The 21,530-nt window shown below is 37.7% G+C and overlaps 1 protein-coding gene across 2 annotated transcripts in view; it reads left to right on the forward strand.

Annotated features, from left to right (window-relative positions):
- Positions 1-21,530, forward strand: part of PPARG (peroxisome proliferator activated receptor gamma) — a 73,226-nt gene that overhangs the window by 44,884 nt on the left and 6,812 nt on the right. For both annotated transcript variants that reach the window (XM_034438181.2, XM_034438191.1), the window contains exons 3-6: positions 3,310-3,479; positions 4,674-4,812; positions 12,160-12,359; positions 19,098-19,548. In XM_034438181.2, the coding sequence (XP_034294072.1) occupies positions 3,310-3,479; positions 4,674-4,812; positions 12,160-12,359; positions 19,098-19,548 (960 nt within the window). The remainder of the gene's footprint in view (positions 1-3,309; positions 3,480-4,673; positions 4,813-12,159; positions 12,360-19,097; positions 19,549-21,530) is intronic.

Raw genomic sequence — 21,530 nt, forward strand, 5'->3', positions numbered from 1 at the left:
CTTCGCAACAAAAAAGACTAGAACTATCATTCTGTGTACACTTATCAATTTAAAAGTTAAATTCAAACCTAACAATATCCAGGTACCACAGTGTTCATATATTCAATACTTATGTATATTTAAAAATAAAAAATTATATATATATATGTATGTGTGGGAAATGAATTTTTATGATTCCAAAATTATGTACATTTAAATGGGCTGTAAACTATATCAATTAGCAGTTCGAAAGCACATAAAAAATGCAAGTAGAAAAAATAGGGACCACCTTTGGTGGGAAGGTAACAGCGTTCCATGCACCTTTGGCATTTAGTCATGCTGGCCACATGACCAGAGAGACATCTTCGGACAGCGCTGGCTCTTCGGCTTTGAAATGGAGATGAGCACCGCCCCCTAGAGTCGGGAACGACTAGCACATATGTGCAAGGGGAACCTTTACCTTTTTAAACTATATCAAAGATAAACCCATCTCTCTTCTGTGCTCCTTGAGTCCCCCCCCACTAATTTTCAATCTCATATTACTTTCATTGTTTATTCCATTGTTTATCTGTATCATTTCATTACTTTGATACTGTTATTTTTACTCTTCATTGCTCTGTTTCTACTGTTGTAAGCCGCCCAGAGTAGCCCCTTAGCAAGATGGGCAGGAAATATATTTAACAAACAAATAAATAAATACTAGTTCATAAATTGGTAATCTTAGCTAAGATCACAATATTCATATCCCACCCCAATCAGAATACTGTGGATAGGACACAAATACAAAAATCAAAGAGAATCAAGGGTACAAATCTTTAATCTATACCTATAGTAGCCACCATCCTTTAATCAACTTGAGGAACTAATCAATTTAGGAGGTTGTAGCCTCCTGAAACTTCACCCCATTTAGTTGTTTGGGGAAAGGCTAGCAAGGTAATTGCTGTGTTTATCTCTAATGGGGCGAATGTTCCAAACAGTGAGAGCTGCCACAAAGCCTGTCACCCACATATTTCAAATTGAGATAGTGCTATCATCAGCAGGCCCTCTCTAAATGTCTGAAGTGGTTTCAATTCAATTCAGAGAGAAGATGAAATATAAAAAATCTGGGATTATAGATCTGACTATATAGAATTTACAAGAAACTAATGTAGTACTGCCTGTTGAAAGATACACTAAGAAGCAGCATTAGATTTATAATTCTTTAATTTTTATGGTTTACTGAGTTTCAAAATGAGTCATGCAATAAAAATATAAATAATACAACCAATACTTTTTATTCTTTGAATTAATGTGCACTAAAGCAAAGATTGTGTAACCGATCGGTGTAATATAGGAAGCAGGATTGTTTTGTTTTGTTTTTGTTTTTATTAAATTTATATACCGCCCTACTCCCGAAGGACTCAGGGTGGTGAACAGGCACAAAATAAAATACATAGATACAAAAGTTAGAAACATAATTAAAACCAGATTAAATAATTTAGCCCGAGACAATTAAAAATCCCAATAATTTAAAACAGATTAAAATTTCGATTTAAAAGAATTTTAAAACGGGGGAGAAAATTAGGCCAGGCCGGCTTGCTGGAATAGGAGGGTCTTAAGAGCACGGCGGAAAGTGCGCAGATCCGGGATCCTCCATATCTCTGGGGGGAGCTCGTTCCAGATAGTGGGTTCCCCCACAGAGAAGGCTCTCCCCCTGGGGGCTGCCAGTCGACATTGTTTGGCTGACGGCACCCAGAGGAGCCCCTCTCTATGAGAGCGTACCGGCCGGTGGGAGGCTGTTTGTGGTAGTAGGCGGTCCCGTAAATAGCCAGGTCCTAAGCCATGGAGCGCTCTAAAGGTGGTAACCAAAACCTTGAAGCACACACGGAAGACCACCGGGAGCCAGTGCAGCTCGTGCAGGAGAGGTGTCACATGGGAGCACCATGTTGCTCCCATAACCACCTGCGCAGCCACACTCTGCACCAGTTGGAACCTCCGGGTGCTCCTCAAGGGGAGCCCCATGTAGAGAGCATTACAGTAGTCCAGGTGGGAAGTGACGAGGGCATGAGTGACTGTGTGTAGGGAGTCCCGATCCAGAAAGGGACACAACTGGCGAATCAGGTGAACCTGATGAAAAATCCTCCCGATCACAGCTGTCAAGTGCTCTTCTAAAGACAGCCGTGAATCCAGGAGGACACCCAAGTTGCGAGCCCTCTCCATGGGGGCCAGCAATTCGCCCCCAATAGTCAGCGATGGCATCAGCTGACTATATCGGGATGTCAGAAACCACAGCCACTCGGTCTTGGATGGGTTGAGCCTGAGCCTGTTCCTCCCCATCCAGATCCGCACGGCCTCCAGACACTGGGACATCACTTCAAGGGCATCATTGGGGTGGTCTGGGGTGGAGATGTACAGCTGGGTGTCATCAGCGTACTGGTGGTACTTCACCCCGGACTGGGAGAGCTAACAGCCTGTTTTCTATTTCATGGTTGTAGAATTATAGAATTTTTTTTTCACTCTGAGCACAACTGTTAGAGAAGAATAATTTAATGGTGCATGCTATCAATCTTCCCATTCCAAAGTATTAGATGCCACTTAATCTTAAATATGACCAGAATTTAGAGGCATAATGGCTTGGAAAATCAACAGCTTAATGGCATGCTCCTTTTGAAAGCCCAGGTTCCAAAGGCAGCATATTGAGTATTACAAATCAGCCAAAACCAAGCTTGATTTTATGAACTGAGACATACATAATTGACACCAATACGTTTATCAAGCTAGACAATTATTTCATAGCACTTTCTATAACAACCTCACCAATTATACAGATGTAATTATTCATTTTGAAAAGTCCTATACATAGTTTCGTAATATATATAGTATATTCATAGTATATAGAAATTCTAAAGGATATTATTCCCATTTTGTAGTATAGGGCCTGAGAAATATCAACAAGATATATGGGCAAATCTCAGCTTGTAGCTCCTTCTCCTGGACACTGCCCTTTTCAGTATTTGCCTCACAGAAATTATAGTTTTAAAAAATGAAAATATTGTGTTAACTATAGTTGAAACTATGTTTTGAATTGGATTTCAAATTCTGCTTTAGAAACATAATATACAGTAATTGGTGGCCACCAATGTTTTACTTTGGCTTTTTCCACTGGAAAGGCAAGGTTAGATATTTCAGACTCCCATTTGCTGACTTTACTAACTTTGTATATCTAACTCTTGTATAGTTTTTAAAATATCTGAATCTTGAATGCATTCAGATTGGCAATACTAATTAGAGGTAATTGGTAATAATCAGGGATTTAGTTAATTCTTCTTTTGAAATCTTCCTCTTATTCAGATGCAATTAAAGTAGAACCTCCATCTCCACCGTATTTCTCAGAAAAACTTCAGATGTATAGTAAACCACATGAAGAAGCCTCTTGTTCTCTCATGGCTATTGAATGCAGGGTGTGTGGGGACAAAGCTTCTGGGTTTCATTATGGAGTGCATGCATGTGAAGGTTGCAAGGTAGGTAATTGTAGTAATGCATGATTCATTAAAAAAAATGTTTCTTTATCTCTTTAAAATGCTATCAGCCCTTACTGTAATATCAATAGTCAAAGATAAGAATTTCTAATTCACCAAATTCAGGAGGGCCATATACTTCTAGTTTATTTCTTTTCTAAAATATATTAGAACATGCTGCTCCTCATTATTTTGTATTAATAGAATCTAAAACATCATCTGAGTTAGTTTTAACTAAAAAGTTCCTTGTCTGTTTTAGTTAACTAACAGGCAAATGACAGTAAGGAACTTACTTTTCTAAAGTATGTTTTGTTTAGTATTTGTCTTGCTGGAATATTGCACTTCAGCTTTTATCTGCCCCTTAGTATACCCTGAGAGAGCAAGCACATTTAGGTTTTTTGTAACAATTCTAAGAATGTGATTTAAATCACATTTTTAGAATTGTTAGCAAGCTAACTTTCTGTTATTAAATCACATTTTTAGTATTGTTAGACAAAAGCTAAATTTGTTAAAGTGCTTACTCTCTCGGGGTATACTAAGGGGCAGATAAAAGCTGAAGTGGAATATTCTAACAAGACAAATATATTTCAAACAGGAAGTAAGCCAAAGTAAGAAAATGTTTCTCATGCACTCCATCCAAACTTGTGAAATAAATACAACTTTTGGAGATATGTCATGTAGACCTCCCCAAAGCATGTTCAATCTTAATATTTTGTCACATCAAGCAATTAATTAAAAAACCTTCTCTTTTAAACAATCACATCACTTTCCCAGAAACTATAATTTAATATAATTTATTAAGTGAGTATTTAAAATGTTTTGCAGAATTATAAATAAGAAGGTAGAAAATTATTCCATACATGTGCACACACAAATTCTCTATTTAGTATACTTAATTCTTGCAGATATCTTAACTAAGCTACAATGAACTTACCATAAAGTAAATTCCACTGGAATTAAAAAGAGTTCCTTTCATATTAATGCAATATTTAAAACACACACACCATATTGCTTTGTTCTGAATGAATACTGAGAAATCAGATTTCAAAAAATAGTAGAGAGTGTGATAAAATCCACAATAACATTAAAATATTTCTAGCCAAAAATACGTTGTTGTCTTTCAACTTAAATCTGATATGGTAGGAAATTCCTTAAGGATAATATTTTTTGTATCCCTTTATTTTATTTTTTTTGAAGGGTTTCTTTCGCAGAACAATCCGTTTAAAATTAATCTATGATCGATGTGATCTCAACTGCCGCATTCATAAAAAAAGTAGAAATAAATGTCAATATTGCCGATTCCAAAAGTGCCTTGCAGTTGGAATGTCGCATAATGGTAAGCATCTTAATTTCTGGTTAGCTGATTGGAAATGATGTGTCAAGAGAATGGATTGCATCTGTTGTCTATGAAACAACAATCATGTGGCTCTGTGCATTTTGAATATACAGGGTTCAGCAGCTCTTTATATAGAATGTGACATCCTATGCAACTTGCACACATAAGTACTCTTTAACGGTTGCCTGAAAACGTGTGCAATTTCAAATGTTTTAATAATCTCACTTCCATTATATCTCATGGGAACATAGCCATGTCGTGAAATGCTAAAAGAGTAATTAAAAATATATATTTTAAATATAATCTGGATGATCCATGGAACCATGTGCCTGCATACCTTCCCTTGTCAAATTCAACCAGGTTAAAAAACAAAACCTGAGAACGCATTGCAAGATCTAGGTGTATGATCATTTGAGTTTGGCACTTAGATGCAATTCCCATAGAAAGATGTTTAATAATGTCAGGGGCTACAAACCACGGTAATCCTTCCTAGTCATGCTTAAGACCTCAGGACTAGGGCTACTGAATGTGAGCAATGGCTCTTCCAGTCCTGACAAAGGAGCATATCCTTGGAGTGCTGGTTTAAATGATAGCTCAAGCAAAATGATCTTGCTGGAATGAAGAAGCATGTTCACCCTGCAGAACAGCTGGAAGAGATCTACAATTATCAGCAAGATATTAGCTGGTGTTTTGGTTGCTGTGTCTGTTGCACACAATCATTATCTATCTGTGTATTCCCATTAACTATCACTGTTAGTTTTTCCTAAATTATTTTCTGCTCTCCTTTACCACACTATGCCTTTTGGTATCCTAGCCATACTTGAGAAAGAAATCATATACATCTAGTGCGGTGTTTCTCAACCTTGGTAACTTTAAGATATGTGGACTTCAACTCCAATGGCTGGCTGGGGAATTCTGGGAGTCCACACATCTTAAAGTTGCCAAGATTGAGAAACACTGTTCAAGTGTCAATGTAATATGTAGAGTATGATATTATCGGTAACACATGAAGTGATTGATATCATATGAAGTTATTTTATACCCATCTGGATACAAAATAAAACTCCATGACAGTATTGTTGAATACTGTAATGTATTTGTTGACTGTTGGGAGCTTATATTCTAGGTCAGCCCATAGCACTTAATTCTTCCTATATTTCTTGGAAAATAGGAAGGTTCACAATAAAATATAAATATCCTCTTGAGGCATAGGTTTTATGTAGGTTTTTTCAAACAGTGAATATTTGGCTTATGTAGATTATTTAGTAAATATTTGGCTTGAAAAGGTTTGGACTGCTTATTCTATTTTCCTGTCCCTATTACTTCCTCTTCCATTGCTACATCTTATTATGTTATTAGCCTTGTCTCATTTGGTTATTTAGATTTCATTTTATTAATTGAGATTATATAATCATAGGTTTTTCTGCTTGTGAGTCTGAAAGGCCTTATTGTTTCTGACCCATCTCTTGTTTTGCATCATATACTAAGTACATCATTCAGTGCAATAACATTAACACTTCCAAAATCAGATGTCTGTTTGTCTGTTTGTCTTTCTTTCTTTCTTTTTCTTTTTCTTTTTCTTTTTCTTTTTCTTTCTTTGTCTTCCCTTCCCTTCCCTTCCTTCCTTCCTTCACTTTTTCCCTCCCTCCCTCCCTCCCTCCCTTTCTTCTTGAAACTTATTTCACGTCTATGTTAAGGCTGGGGCAATATTAATCCATTTTAACTATGGTGAGATGAAAAGATTTTGCCCTTTATTGTTCATATGCATAATTATTAATGAAGTGCCTAGCTTTTGGCTGAATAAGATTTTTTTTCTTCCAAGGAGTTGAGAGATAAAGATATGAATGACACAACCATCAGCCCCATCTTTCATAGCCTTTTCTGCATTTTTATGCCACTTCATGAATAACCTAGATAGTTGGCCAATGTCTCTATCTGGTTTTCTGCACTGAAAGAGTGCAGAAAACAGTACAAATTGCTATTATTGTGCAGGGGAGAGGGGACCTGCATTGCAGGAGAGAATGATGAAATCCATGGTTGGAAGACAAGTCAAGACTAGAATTCTTGCCATTGGGAAACCATTCCAGAAGAAATGCAGCTAAATAATCTTCACAACATTTCTGCTTCAATTGGAGTTGAGTTAGCATCTACTTAGCTGAGCTTTCCACTCCCCACTTAAGTCCTACAGTTTCATGGGCTTACAGTTGGTGCCATTCTCAGAGGAAGAAAGTTACAAGCTAATGCCATTTCATCCAGTCTAAGGAAAGAAAGAACATCTGATGGCTTTATATTAATTGGTGGCATCAGAAAAGCCCTCTGGTATCTCCGGATTTTTCAGGAGAGGAGAATTCTGCTTTGCAATGTGATTGCAGAGGCTCTAAACTGGAAGTACGGTACTTGCTATAACATTCTTTGGCAAGTAGTCTTAAAATTATGTAATCAAGATTTGAACTACCTGGATTTGACCTTGTTATTACAGTACTTTTCATGAAGTAGTTTATTTGCTGCTGCTTATTTATTTATTAAATTTATATGCCTCCCATCTTTCTGTTAGGGTGATTCTGGGTGGATAATAGAAATAGAAAAGGAATTAAAACTTGTAAAACTATGCATAGAAAAGGAATTAAAAGTTGTAAAACTATGCAGAAAACTAGAACCAAGGAGACAGATAGGATGGAAATGAGGTCTTCTTATCCCATCAATCATTCCCCCCCTGTGGTTCCAAGCCAACTGGCTAAATCAAGTTTTAATACTCTTCCGGGAGGCCAAAATAACCGAAGCAGTTCTCGCCTACAGTGGTAGAATGTTCCACAGGTCAGGGCCACAGAGGAAAAGGCTCTTCTCCTTGACCCTGCCTGCCAGAATTGCATAGCAGACAGGGTCTGTAGCAAACCTCTTCTGCTGGAAGCCTTGACAATGTAGAGAAGTATTTCTGCTAAGGGAAGTTAATGTTGTTTCATGTATCGTCATTGGCAGTCCGATAAAGCCAGATCTAATTTACTCCAAAACATTGTGATATTAGTACGCTCATTAAATGATTCCAGTCAGTATGGAGAGAAGGGGATGCCAACAAAACAGAACAGAAAAAAATGGGGGGGGGGAAATAGTATGGTTGTAAATTGCCACAAAAGACTGAAGAGGTATGGTTCCTTTTTTTCCCCAGATTACATTTTATGTTCCCCAAAGTCAACTTGTATACTTGCAATTTTAATGAGCAAAAAAGTCAGTAAAAAAAACCTATTTCTACTTCCTTCTTGTTCATGTTTTTGACATATACAGTGGTCAATCTTCCTCAGTTATAAAATCTTGCCTGGTTTTTCTAGGCTGCACATTTATTCTTCTATTTCCTTAAAGGAGTGAGTCCCCATTGACTTTTAAAAGAATATATTTGAGTACAACATATCATTTGGCCCTAACACAGCTTGTAGAATGAGCTTGATAGATTTAGGAGATGAATGTATGATATGGGACAATTTAAAGACCATTTAAGTTCATGCTATGAATTTATGAGAAAATATTTAATGTTATAATTCTTGAGAGAATGAATTCTAGTGAAGATTGTTTTCTCTCTCCTGGCAAAGCCAAACGAAAACAGGAATAGAATGTCATAACAGAGCCTTATGTAATTAAAAAACTAAAGAATTGCAAACATTACTGGGAAAATATCTTCTCTGTGGTTTTTATTTTCTCAGTATAAAATGTAGTTTCCTGACGCCAGAAGAAACTCTTAACTTGTTTTTTATTACCAACAAATAAATTGTTATGAGAAGTATTTTCTAAAATCTGATGTTATTTTAAAGGCAAAAATATTGCTGTGAAAATATTTTTATAGAACCTCATATGGACGCACACACTTTCCTAGTTAAGCTCATTCTGAACAGTATATATTATCTATTATGGAAGAACAGTGAAATGTATGGGATTTCACAAGACAGAATAGAAGGACACGGGACTCTCATATACAACTGAATCTAGTGACCTGAGCTTCTTGAGGTATCAGATTCCACATCATGACTAATCCATCCTCAATAATTCTATGAATTAAGTTAGTGTAGCCTTCAGTAGCCTTGTTTTCCCCAGAAATATTGGATTGATTTCCAATTAGTTTCTAACCAAGATGGCTAAAGGCAGTTTGAGTCAAATTGAAAAAGACTAATAAAAAACACTGTCAAACTTTCCTCTTTGCACCCTTGACAGGAAAGAGTTAATTCAAGGAACAAGAATCCAAGAGCAATAATTAATAGTAGTTATAAATTAGAATTTGTTAAAAAGTTATAACACAAGAATTCAAGCAAGTGCCCTACTTTGGATAAGATGCCTATAGTATACATTAGCAATTCAGCAGCAAGAGTCTTGGCTGTTTCCTCCTGTTTTGTTGATGTAGAAAAGAAATAAGTCTATCTTGTGAAGATGGGACAGTAGGCATTTCCTGTGTTGATAACTCTCAGCGCTTTTATCAATGTGAGAAATAGTTCTCACAAACAGATTTATTTAGCAAAAGATAAATATCAGAGCTTAAAAATCAGACTACCTCCCAGTAAAACAATTCAAGGCCCTTCTGAAATTGCATAAAACTGAGACTACTGCTTACTGAGAAAAATAAAGATTTTTTTACATTCATTTTAGAGAAAATATAGACCATGTAAACCACTTAGAAAGGACTGTAAAACACTATGAAGCGGTCTATAAGTTATTGTTATTGCTATTTTCAATGACATCAGGTCCAATCTGCTGTTATTTATGCAGGTAGGCAGATGTGTACAGATCATCCATACAACAGCATTTGCTTAAGGGATTGTACCTGTTTTGGACCTTTGCAAAGTAGGGCAAAATGGCAGGTTGAAATAGACTATAGTATGGGTGAGCAAAGGTGCAAAAGCAAATAACCCATAATTCAACTATTTCAAGACTTTCCTCTATTGTTCGAGCCTTGTGTTCTCCTCAGATGGTTGGAATTTTGGAAGAGGGGAATGATACCCATAGGCCTACTTAGCCACTGAATAGAAAGGGTTGACAGGATGTTTGAGGAAGATGATCTACCCATTAGTGAATGAAGCTTTTTATTCGCCAAAGGTCATATTGGCCAATAAAGCCATTCTGCTAAACCGGATTTTAATCATTGATGATTTTTTACATCCAGTACATTTCTTCCAGATATATATTTAGTTCAGGCACTGGGGATATTCTATTTTGAATGCATAATTTTTATCTCATTTAGCAAGAATCCATCTGTAATATTAATCTAGGGCTGTGAGTGAATTCCAAATCTAGTATTGCATTGGATCACCAAACTCCTTAAACTGGTCCTACACAACAACCTTATGTTACATGTTGAAAGTAAAAAATCTAGAGTTTGAATTGTTGCATCAGTTCCGTCAGTTACTTTAGGCAATTCCTTTTCCAACGTATATACTTCCTATCTACAAATGCAGAAGAAAATCACATGTTTTGGAGGTACAGCTTTTGTCGACCTCCAAAATTTATGGTTTATAGCACTAATCTAGAAATTCTCAGATTGTTAAAGGTACTGTGTGCTTTGCTTGATTTTATTGTAGGTAAATATGGCCATGTAGCATGTTAAGGGCTATAAAGCTTGGCATCCACGGAGACATGCTGTACAAATGAGGATTATAAATAACATTTTCTCCCTCCATAGGAAACAGAGACTCTTTGATCTTGCAAAGAATAATCCATTTCATTCTAATTCATATATTGCTACCAACATCTTTCAGTCGGATTTGTCTCCATTCTACTATATGCATTTTTAAACATGAGCAATTTGGACCCTTTGCTCTAGTTTCTAAATACAGGGATATTGTAGAATTATTTTCATTACAAAATGTACTGGTAGTTCTCACCTTATGATCACAATTGGGACTGAAATTTCTGTGATAAGTCATTTGGTTGTAAATTGAGTCAGACACAATTTTACAATTTTTATGGTGGGCATTAGGCAAATCACAGTGGAAAATTATGCGGTTGTTAAGCGAATCCAGCTTCCCCAATGGCCTTTTCTTTCTTCTTTTTTTTTTTTTGCCTGATATCAGGAAAAAAAAAGACCACAAATCACAAGCGTGTGATGGCAGTACACTATAACCAGCTATAAATGCAAGTGTCAAGTGCCAGAATTGCAGTCACATCACCACGGGGTGGGTGGGTGGTGGGTGGGAGTAGTATAATAGTCGTAAACTCAGGTCTTAAGTTGATTTTTCCAAAACTGATGTAACTTTGGATCATCATTAAATGAACAATCCTAAGTAAAGGACCATTTATCTATGTGAATTTTCTACACAAAGTATCACCATGGAAGCTTTGATTCATGCCTTCTTTGAAGAACCTGTTAGATTTTTAACCTGCCTTCTTATATCTTTTTTTAATTATTATTATATCTGTAGTTTTGTCCTGCTGTTTTATTAAGGCAGCAAGCATACGTAATTCTCCTGCCTCCTTATGTTTGCCACAAGGAATTGGGTTGAGTTGAGAGAGACTGGCCCAAACCTAGCCGGTTTTCACGCCCAAGGAAGTCATAGAACTCATCATCTGCTGATTTCTGGACCAGTAATCACTGGTAGTAATCACCAGTACTATAATCACTATACCACATAAAATCACGAATTCCTAAAACATACAATTTAGAACACTTATTTGGTACTTTGGCAATTTCAAACTTTCTTTCATGCTTTTAATAATCAGCTAATAAAGGAATGAAGTAAAATATTCTGCTGAAACTGAAGAATTTTATCTTTTCTATGATAGAATACTTTCAGTTCTATACAGAAAAACTGATTTCAGCGTATTACCCAGAGATAGACAAAACAGTCATATGAAGACAAACACACATACAGATAATTTTTAAGATAATTTACATGTCAATATGTTTACTTAGAAAAGTTCCTTTGACATTAGTGAAATTCTACCAGAGTGAACTTTTTGTCCCTTTAAATTATTTATGCATTCAGGATAGAAAAGAAAAATAGCCTTATAGTTAAATAGATACATTTTAGGATTTTTAGCCCACACTAACCAACATTCTGAACATGTCTAAAGCTATTCCCCCAGTAGAAGAAGATCAGTCTAGGTAGCTGCTATCTTTATTCAAATGAAGATTGTACTTAGATGTGTGGGAAGCCATTTTTCTCAAAGAGAAGAAAGGAGGTGATTTAACAACGATTGGTCACTAGTGATGGTGACACAGAGCTGAGCAAACACATGCACTGCTTTTCCACCGAGAAGAAACATTATATTTACATCCTGTAAAGTTGTAAAAGGTGGTGGAGGGAAAATGCAACTACAACAGAATGGAGATCAGTTAGGTGCAGTTTATTACTGTTGCCGTTTTCCTTTCAGCTATTAGGTTTGGGCGAATGCCACAAGCTGAGAAGGAGAAACTCTTGGCAGAGATTTCAAGTGACATCGACCAGCTGAACCCTGAGTCTGCTGATCTGCGAGCCCTGGCCAAGCTGCTCTATGATTCCTACATAAAGTCTTTCCCCCTGACCAAAGCCAAGGCGAGGGCAATCTTGACAGGAAAGACAACAGACCAATCAGTAAGTTCCATCCAGTTGTTCTTTTCTTCTTTGGGCAAAAGGTCTACCATTCTAATGGACTATATTGTGCGTGTATGTGTTTTTTAAAAAATGTGTTTGGTACTTAATGTATTTCAAACCAAAGCCGAAACACAGGAAATGGTTTAGATGGGATAAGTAAACATTATTTGGAAAAAATCTAATAAAATATTTGAATCCCTTACAAGTATGTGAAGGTCAACACAACTTGCCTTCCTGTATAGTCGCTCCTTTTTCCATTGGTAATCACCTACATTATCCAATGGAGCTATTGTATGTCTTAAAGCATCTATGTTGGGCTACAGTTCAATCCCTTTTTGGCATTAGACTGGACATTTTTAGTTCCCTGGTAGAAAGGCTAATTCAAGGACCAGCCACATCCTTTTGCTAAGGTTTCTCAACCGTGACAATAGATATGTGGATTCAACTCCCAGAATTCCCCAGCCAGCATGCTTGTTGGAGAATTGTGATAATAAAAATTTATACATCTTAAGATTGTGAAACTCTGTGTTAGAAGAACAGCAAATTTCCCCTCCTTTTTTTTTTAAACTAATCTATCTAGTCCCACTGATCTTTTTATTTTCAGTTGTCAGCAAATGTCTAGTGTTCAGTTCTTCCTTCCAGTGTTTACTTTACTTCCTTATACTCTAGCTGTTTAACAATTCGTTGTAACTTTACTAGCTCTATGCTCGTGAAAATCCTTGTTTACATCCTTTATTGCCGGCTTGCATAGTTTATTTGAGCAAGCTTATTTTTGTTCTCATTTGAATAAAATTTCCTTGGTCAGAAAGAACTCTTGTACTTCCTTGATGCTAGATAATGACCTTGCATATGTCCTCTTGTTTCTAATGGTATGTTTTCTGACTTAAGATACAGATACTAGTTCATTTATATAATCCTTCAGCCTCAGTATGTCAGAAGGCCACCAGCTCTGCATCTTCCTGTCAGTCATAGGCTGCTTTTTTAGAGCATCTCACCGGTGCCTCTCCTCTCCTTCTTGAGCTGGTTGATGGTAGAAGATAGGGGTTAGCAGGAAGGACAAGGAGGCCTTAACACCTAGGTGAAGGGGGAAGTTTCAGAAAACAGAACAAGGCAGGAGTTTTTGCCAGTAAGCCATTGCCTGCTCTGCAACTCCTAAGGAAGTACTGCCAAATTGTCTTTGGAGCATTTCCTCTGGAACAAGAGTTAAGTTGATATTTAATCGGATTGGCTTCTCCAGACACTCCATAAAATTTATGGAGTTGCTGCTGCTCTCCATTGAAAGAAATCTTTGAAAGAAATGCATTTAAAGAAATCTTAGTTTGTTTTTCTGAAGGAGGAGACACAATTATATCCAGAAAATACAAAAGAGTGGCCACTTTGCAAATGCCCCTTTGAAATAAAATACTGGGCAATTCTCACAAGATGTTCAGCATTTGGCTGTATATAACCAAATACCATATACTATTTTGTGAGATATGAACATGTTCACACTACCCACAGCTGATATATTGAGAAAAGGAGGGAATGCTACTTCCAAATAGTGTGATTTATAGGTATGCTGTCTTCATACATGGCGGGCTATGTGTAGATGTGGCCCCTGTTATTTGCAGAGGTTCCATTCCAGCCTAACAACTGTGGACAATGAAACAAGGCTTATTTTATTGTGCTTTATCCCTATATGACCACCTTGTAAAATACAACTCTGGGTAGCTCACAACAATAATAAAACCACAAACAATAAAAAAACAAGTATATCAGGTACCTGGCCTACCATCTCCAATCCATCACTCTATGCATACCTTGAGCTCCAATCATGGCACCCAGGGGAAACCCATCCCTTTACATCTTTCTGCAAGGCTAGAAGTGTGTAGGGGTCTACTGGTTCCCAGAGGGAAGGGTGTTCAACAGGGCAGGAGCTGCTGAGGAAAAGTCACATGTCCTTGGTATCTAATGGAAACATTTAAGGGATGGAATCTGGAGACTTTTTAAAAAAACCACAGAGTAAAAGCAATCTGCACACATATGTAAACATTCTTTCTCTCTCTCCTCATCCACACACACACTTGGAAAGCCCTCCTTCAAACAGAACCAAGTCTACTGATATGCAATACCCTTTATTGAGTTCTGCTCTGTAATTGCTGTGTCAAACATTGGATTATGGAACTGCTGTATGGAGAACGAATGAAATGGGAGGAGCAAGGATGAAAGAGGGCCCTTCAAAAATAGAATGTTGTTTACTGATTGCCTTTCCATCAGTAATCCTGCATAAAATCAGATATATTTTTATGGTTGCATACAAACGATCCCATTTTGATAAGTTTTAAATAATATTTTAAAATGTGTGAGTTCAAGGTAAATATTATAATAGGCAGCAGTTTTCTACATACTCCCTGAATGAAGAAAAACTGAGACTGGAACCTCTTTGAAATTGGGCTTTCACATTATGAGTCTGATTTGCTAAGAATTACATCTAAACTGGAACTTTTGTGTGTGACAGTATTCACCTATCCATGATTAAATTCCAACTATCAGGATAGTGTTACTGGAATAAAAACTAGAAACGAAAATCCCATATAAAAGGCCAATACTTTCTTGGCCTTACCTTTAAAAAGAATGAGAATAAATGTGCTCATTCAGTAAATAATGTGTAAAACAATTTTATTATGCCTTCTGTAATGGACTTTGGGTTCCCAAACATTAATATGTTTATTGTGGATACAATTCTCAACTATGTTTCTTCTCAGAATGGTGGGTAGCACGTCTTCATATGTAAATGACTGGTAAATAGATTGTACAGTTTAAAATAATTATGTAGACAGTTGTTCTGAGACATACAGTGCTCACTGGCCTTTGTAAAATACTTTATTAAGTGACAAAGAAACCCATTTCAGGTTCTCTAGCTTCCACTAATTAATATTTTCTGCAATTTTCTAAGAAATATCATGTACAAACAAAGATCAAGGAAGCACTAGAAATAATAAAGCAACAAATAACACCTATAGCCAAGAAGATCAGCAGACACAAAGCTTGAATTGCAAATTACAGTCAGAACTTCCCATTTCAGTCCAATCATAAACATTTCTACCAATCCATCAATGGAGACTGGAGTTATTCAGATAGTACTTGATGAGGAAGAAACAGTGTAGTTCTGGGCATAGATATGGGATAACCCAAGAAATACAACAAGGACTCAGCTTGGTTAAAGGAGGTAGATAAGAATAAAAAACAGTTGAAATGAAAGAATTAGTAATAACAGCAGAAATGGTAGAGAAAACAGCAAGAAATATCAAGAATTGGTCAGTACTAGGTGAAAATGAACTGCATGGTTTTTGGTTGAAACATCTGCCTAGTCTACACCCACTTGATGCCAAGCAGTTTAACAACATACTGCAAGGAGGTGAAATTGAAAAGCAGCTAACATCTGGCAAACCTACCTGATAAGGAAGGATCCAGCAAAAGGGGCAGCACCAGACCACAATAAGCCAATTACCTGCTTACCAACAACTTGCAGATTGCTAACTAGAATGGTAGCTAATGCAGTCCAACAGCATTTAATTGAAAGCAAGCTCTTTCCACTTGAGCAGAAAGGAAACCTCCCAAACAGTGGAGAAACATAAGATTGACTCCTAACTGACCAGATGATTTTGGAAAACTGCAAGGGAAGGAAGACCAACCTGAATCTAGTGTGGATTGACTACAAAAAGGCATTTGATTCCCTGCCACATATTTGGATAATCAAATGTCTAGAAATAACATGAGTCAGTAGAAACATCTCAAGCTTTGTGCAAAGATCAATGGCACAATGAAAAACAATATTGCTGTTCAATTGTGATAAACTGGGAGAGGTTAATATCAAAAGAGGAATTTTACAAGGCAATTCACTGTCATCACTACTGTTTGCCATTGCACTGATTCCTCTATCAATAATTTTGAAAAAGTTGCCCCATGATTATCAAACATCTGCCAGACAATCTCACATCTTTTACATGGATGATATGTATGGAAGCTGTATGGAAATACACCATCTGAAATAGAAATGCTGCTCAACACTGTCCAAAGTATTGCAATGGAAGTTGCACTGGACAAATGTTCCACCCACACCATCAGTAGAGAAAAATAGTGAAAGCTATAGGATGCCCTACAGAAATAACATCAAGAGTCTAGATCAGGGATGTCAAATTCAAGGCCCGGGGGCTGGATCTAGCCCATGGGGTGCCTAGATCTGGCCCACAGGGCTGCCCTGCAATCAGTGAAGGACTGGCCCGTAGTGCCTCTGCCAGTGAAAACGGAAGTAGGGAGGGCCACAGTCAGTCCTCCTGAGCTCCGTTTTCTCTGGCAGAGGGTTGCAGAAGGCCGTCACAGCCAAAAATTGAGCTCGGGAGCCCATTTTCACTGGCAGAGCATTCGGGCCACCACAGGTGCTTCCAACACGAGTGACATTGAGCTGGCCATGCCCACACTGGCCACACCCACACTGGCCCCCCAAGGTCAAACACAACCATGATGCGGCCCTCAATGAAATGGAGTTTGACACCCCTGGTCTAGATGAAGAAGATCACTAGAAATACGTGAGCATACTTCAGGCTCAAGCACACTGAAGTCAAGAAGAAGATTAATAGTAGAACATCAGAAGAATGAACAAGATCCTAGAGTTCAAACTCACTTGTAGAAATACCATTAAGGCAATTAATACCTGGGCAATTCCAGTCATTAGATACACAGCTGGAATAGTCAATTGGACTAAAACTGAACTAAAAGCCCGGGATAGGAAGACTAGAAACATAATGACATTGAATCATGTCCTTTATCAGTGCAGTAATGTTGACAGACTCTACTTACCAAGGAAAATAGGTGGGTGTGGAATGTTGCAAGTACACCAGTCAGTTGAAGAAGAAAAAAGGACATTGAAAGAATATCTGAAGGGCAGTGAAGAAGATACACTGAAACTAGTACATTATGAAGGCTCACTGAGTACTGTATAGACCAAACTGGCCTTCAAGAAAGACCAAATGAAAGATAGAAAAGAGACATGACAAGGCAAAGTGATATTACATGGCCAACACATTAAAAAATAGCAGGCAAAGCAGATAACAAGAACACTTGGCAATGCCTAAGAGCAGGAAAATTGAAGACAGAGGGGCACATTCTGGCTGCATAAGATGAAGCCTTAAGAACAAATGCATACCAGGCCAAAATTGAGAGGACATCAACAGATAGTAAAGCAAGCCTCTGAAAAGAAATTGAAGAAAAACTTAGCCGCTAAAGAACAGACTGACTCTAAACAATGGCAGGACAAAGTAGCAATAATGGTGCATTGGAATATCTGCAAGATACAGCATTTGCCTGCCAGCAAGAACTGGTGGGAAATAATAGAAAATGAAATAAATAGAAAATGAAAATAATAGAAAATGAAAAAACTGAAGTGCTCTGGGACTTTAGAATTCAAACAAAAAGACCCTGGCCAGATAATACCTCAGACTTAACAACTCTGGATAAGAAAGGGAAAAAAAACCTTTGGATAGTGCATGTTGCAGTATCATCTGGTGCCTTTATTCTAATCCTTGTATAGGCACAGATTTGAATTTTGACAATACTCTTATCCTCTGTAGCAACAGATCCATACTCTTTTGGGAAGTTCTCCAATCTTTCCATTTTTAAGGGGTTTCAATGGGTAAGGAAGAAAAGCAGAAATCAGATCTTCCACCTTTCATCCTATGTATCATTTTCCATGTCTGATATTCCTTTAATTTAAAAAAAAACAGTTCTTCAAAGTCCAGTTGAAGCAAATAATGCCCCAGCACCTTCTACTTTTCATCCAATTAGCTGCATGGTTCATTGTGATGACTTTAAAATACATTCTGAGTAAGCATACCCTTTATGAAATGGTCACAATAGTGTTGTGAAACAGCCTTCTAGATCTGTCTGTCTGTCCCTCTCTTTCTCTCTCTATCTTTTTCTCTCTATCTAGCTATCTGTCATCTGGCTATCTATCTCCTGGTAATTCAATCACAATTGTTTACCTTGTTTTTGTTTTAAAGAATCAATGACAAATCATAAGTATTATTGATATAGGGATGAATTCAATAAAATACAGTAAATGGATTTGCTACACAGTGCTACTGTCTTCTACTTCTATGGGAGTAATGGCATATCTTCCATGTTGTTTGATGAGTTTTAGAAATAAGGTACAAGTAAGGTTTTCTATCTCAGCTTCTCTGCTCTGTCTTTGAGGAGGAGGATATTACATTGCACCCCTGGCGTTAAGAACATTCAGTCAACATGTGTATGATTGTGGGTGGGTTGGGGGAAAATCAGCTTAAAATATGCCAATCTCATGCTATACATTTTACATGGGTTTTATTGCCCATTACAAATCTATGGCAAGGAAATTAAGAAAGCCGTAAAAAAAACAGATTAGCCTTAGTGATAAAATATAGGAGCCTAATTGCCAGTATTATGTCGGTGTAACAAGTTTTCAAAATGATAAAGCAGATATGCTATTGGCTTTAAATGATTGCTGCTTCTTAGCAATTTACCTCGAGGGGAAAACATAGGGCTTTATTTACCAAAACAAAATGGTTTTTCTTCAAAATATGTCCTTGAAAACCGAGAGATCTATTGTAGCTGAGTTCTTCACATTCATACACTATCTTCTCCAACCTGTTTTTCAGATAGTCATTGTGTTTTGTGTTGCAAAAATCCTGATCATCAACTGTATCTCTGTCTCTCTTTTTTTAGCCATTTGTCATTTATGACATGCATTCCTTAATGATGGGAGAAGACCAGATCAAGTGTAAACATTTGAGCCCCATGCAAGAGCAAAATAAAGAAGTGGCCATACGCATCTTCCAGCGTTGCCAGTTTCGCTCAGTGGAAGCTGTTCAGGAAATCACTGAATTTGCCAAAAGCATTCCAGGTTTTGTGAGTTTAGACCTCAATGACCAAGTAACTCTCCTGAAATATGGAGTGCATGAGATCATCTATACGCTCCTAGCCTCCATGATGAATAAAGATGGTGTTCTCATATCCAATGGACAAGGATTCATGACTCGGGAGTTCCTAAAGAGCCTGCGGAAACCTTTCTGTGACTTTATGGAGCCAAAATTTGAGTTTGCTGTCAAATTCAATGCACTGGAATTAGACGACAGTGACTTGGCAATATTTATAGCTGTCATTATTCTCAGTGGAGGTAAGTGTGAGAAAGTTTCATAGTTTTCCTTGATTTGCAAAGGTGCATGACTTCTGAGCCCCCCCCCAACACCCCATATTTAGCACACCAGCCTTGTACTTTGGTCTTCACTTCCCACTCAGAACATTAAAATAGAGACTAAATCCCTGGCGTAGTTATTAATGCTTCTTTAACTGCTTTCAGTTGAATCATAAATTGGGCGGTCCTGATTTGAAAACTATACTACTGTATTATGGATAGGCTCTTGTCTCCAAAAAGCTAATTTACATATGTGCAATGATCCTTTTAGAACAAAGATTCTTGAGGCAATTTTTCTCATTCTACTATATGCAGTTTGGAAGATGAATGAAATGAACAATTGCCCTTCATGAAAGAGTTTAATTAAGAGTTTAATTATCCCAAAAGAGTTTTAAGTATCCTACAGAAAGCAGTGGTGAAATGCAAATTATTTTACTACCGGTTCTGTGGGTGTGGTGTGGTGGGCATGATGTGGCGTGGTGGGCATGGCAGGGGAAGGATACTGCAAATTCTCCATTCCTACCCCACTCCAGGGGAAGGATACTGCAAAATCTCCATTCCCATTCCATTTTGGGGCCAGCGAGAGGTGGTATTTGCCGGTTCTCCAAAATACTCAAAATTTCCGCTACCGGTTCTCCAAACTGCTCAAATTTCTGCTACCAGTTCTCCAGAACCTGTTGGAACCTGCTGGATTTCACCTCTATCAGAAAGTATACATCAGGAGTCCTAGGAGTTCTAAAGGGCTCAATTTTTGGCTCTCCACTGCTCCACATCCAGTGACTACATATTAGCCAGCTGGACTGACTCTACTTGTGCTGGTTATTGGATCCCCTTGGGAAGAAAGATGCAAAAATCATTGTGTTAATTAGTCCTTGCTTGACCAATCTGATCTTTTGGAGCCCTGGTTTCTTTCTGTACATATTAATTGTCCTTCAATCTGAACCTCTGCTTGTATCTCAGTTCTGGTTTGTCCTTCAGTTCTTGTTCTTTGGTTCCGGCAAAGTGGTTTTGTCCCTTGTCTCCTGATTCCCTTCAGACTGCTGTCTCTGGACAGCCCTGGCAGTTCAGTCACAAAACTAAGGCCTGGAAAGCATATACCACAGAGATGGTATTCAGCAGGTTCCGACCAGTTCTGGAGAACTGGTAGAGGAAATTTTGAGTAGTTCGGAGAACCAGTAAATACCACCACTGACCAGCCCCGCCCCCATCTATTCTCTGCATCCCAAGTCCCAGCTGATTGGGAGGAAATGGGGATTTTGCAGTAACCTTCCCCTGCCACGCCCACCAAGCCACACCCACAGAACTGGCAGTAAAAAATTTTAAATCCCACCACTGGTATACCAGGACAAACTATGAAACCCAATGTTATTGGTTTTGATTAATAGCTATTTGTCAGAGTCTGCAGCAGAAATCTTGAGACTGAACATGGCACCACGTGTAAACAAAAAAATGTCAAGTGAACTTATCTGTTTCTTTGTGACTCTTTGCATCTCCAGGGTGACCCTACTGAGTTGGGTTGCTGCTGCTGCTTATCACCATATGCGGTGCTCTGTTTTCCTTATACAGAACCAGATGCCACCACCCTTACATAATTTCACCTCTCTGATTGCTTCTTTCTCTCAACCACCTTTGAGGATTGCATGATTCAACAAGTGTCAGGATTAAAGGAGTTTAATTATTATTTGGTACTTTTCACTTGGAACTGCAGCATTAAGGCATGTTGTTAGTTAAACTAAAAGCTCATTTAGCAAGAATATATACTGTAAGAATTCTTGAGAAAGATTTTGGAATGAGTGACTGAGTGGCTCTGAATAAAGGCAAAAATCAAAGTTGATTTTTCTTTTGAGAGCTGCTTCCAGCACACCGAATTCAGTTCCATTCTGTTTTCAGAGTATTACAGTATCGATAGACAAAGTCCTAAGCCCTCTTAAATATTTCCTTTCCAACATGCCATTAGATTGGAA

The sequence above is a fragment of the Pantherophis guttatus genome, chromosome 2 (genome assembly GCF_059756535.1).
Source record: "Pantherophis guttatus breed Tessera chromosome 2, ASM5975653v1, whole genome shotgun sequence".
In the NCBI taxonomy this organism is placed as follows: Eukaryota; Metazoa; Chordata; class Lepidosauria; order Squamata; family Colubridae; genus Pantherophis; species Pantherophis guttatus.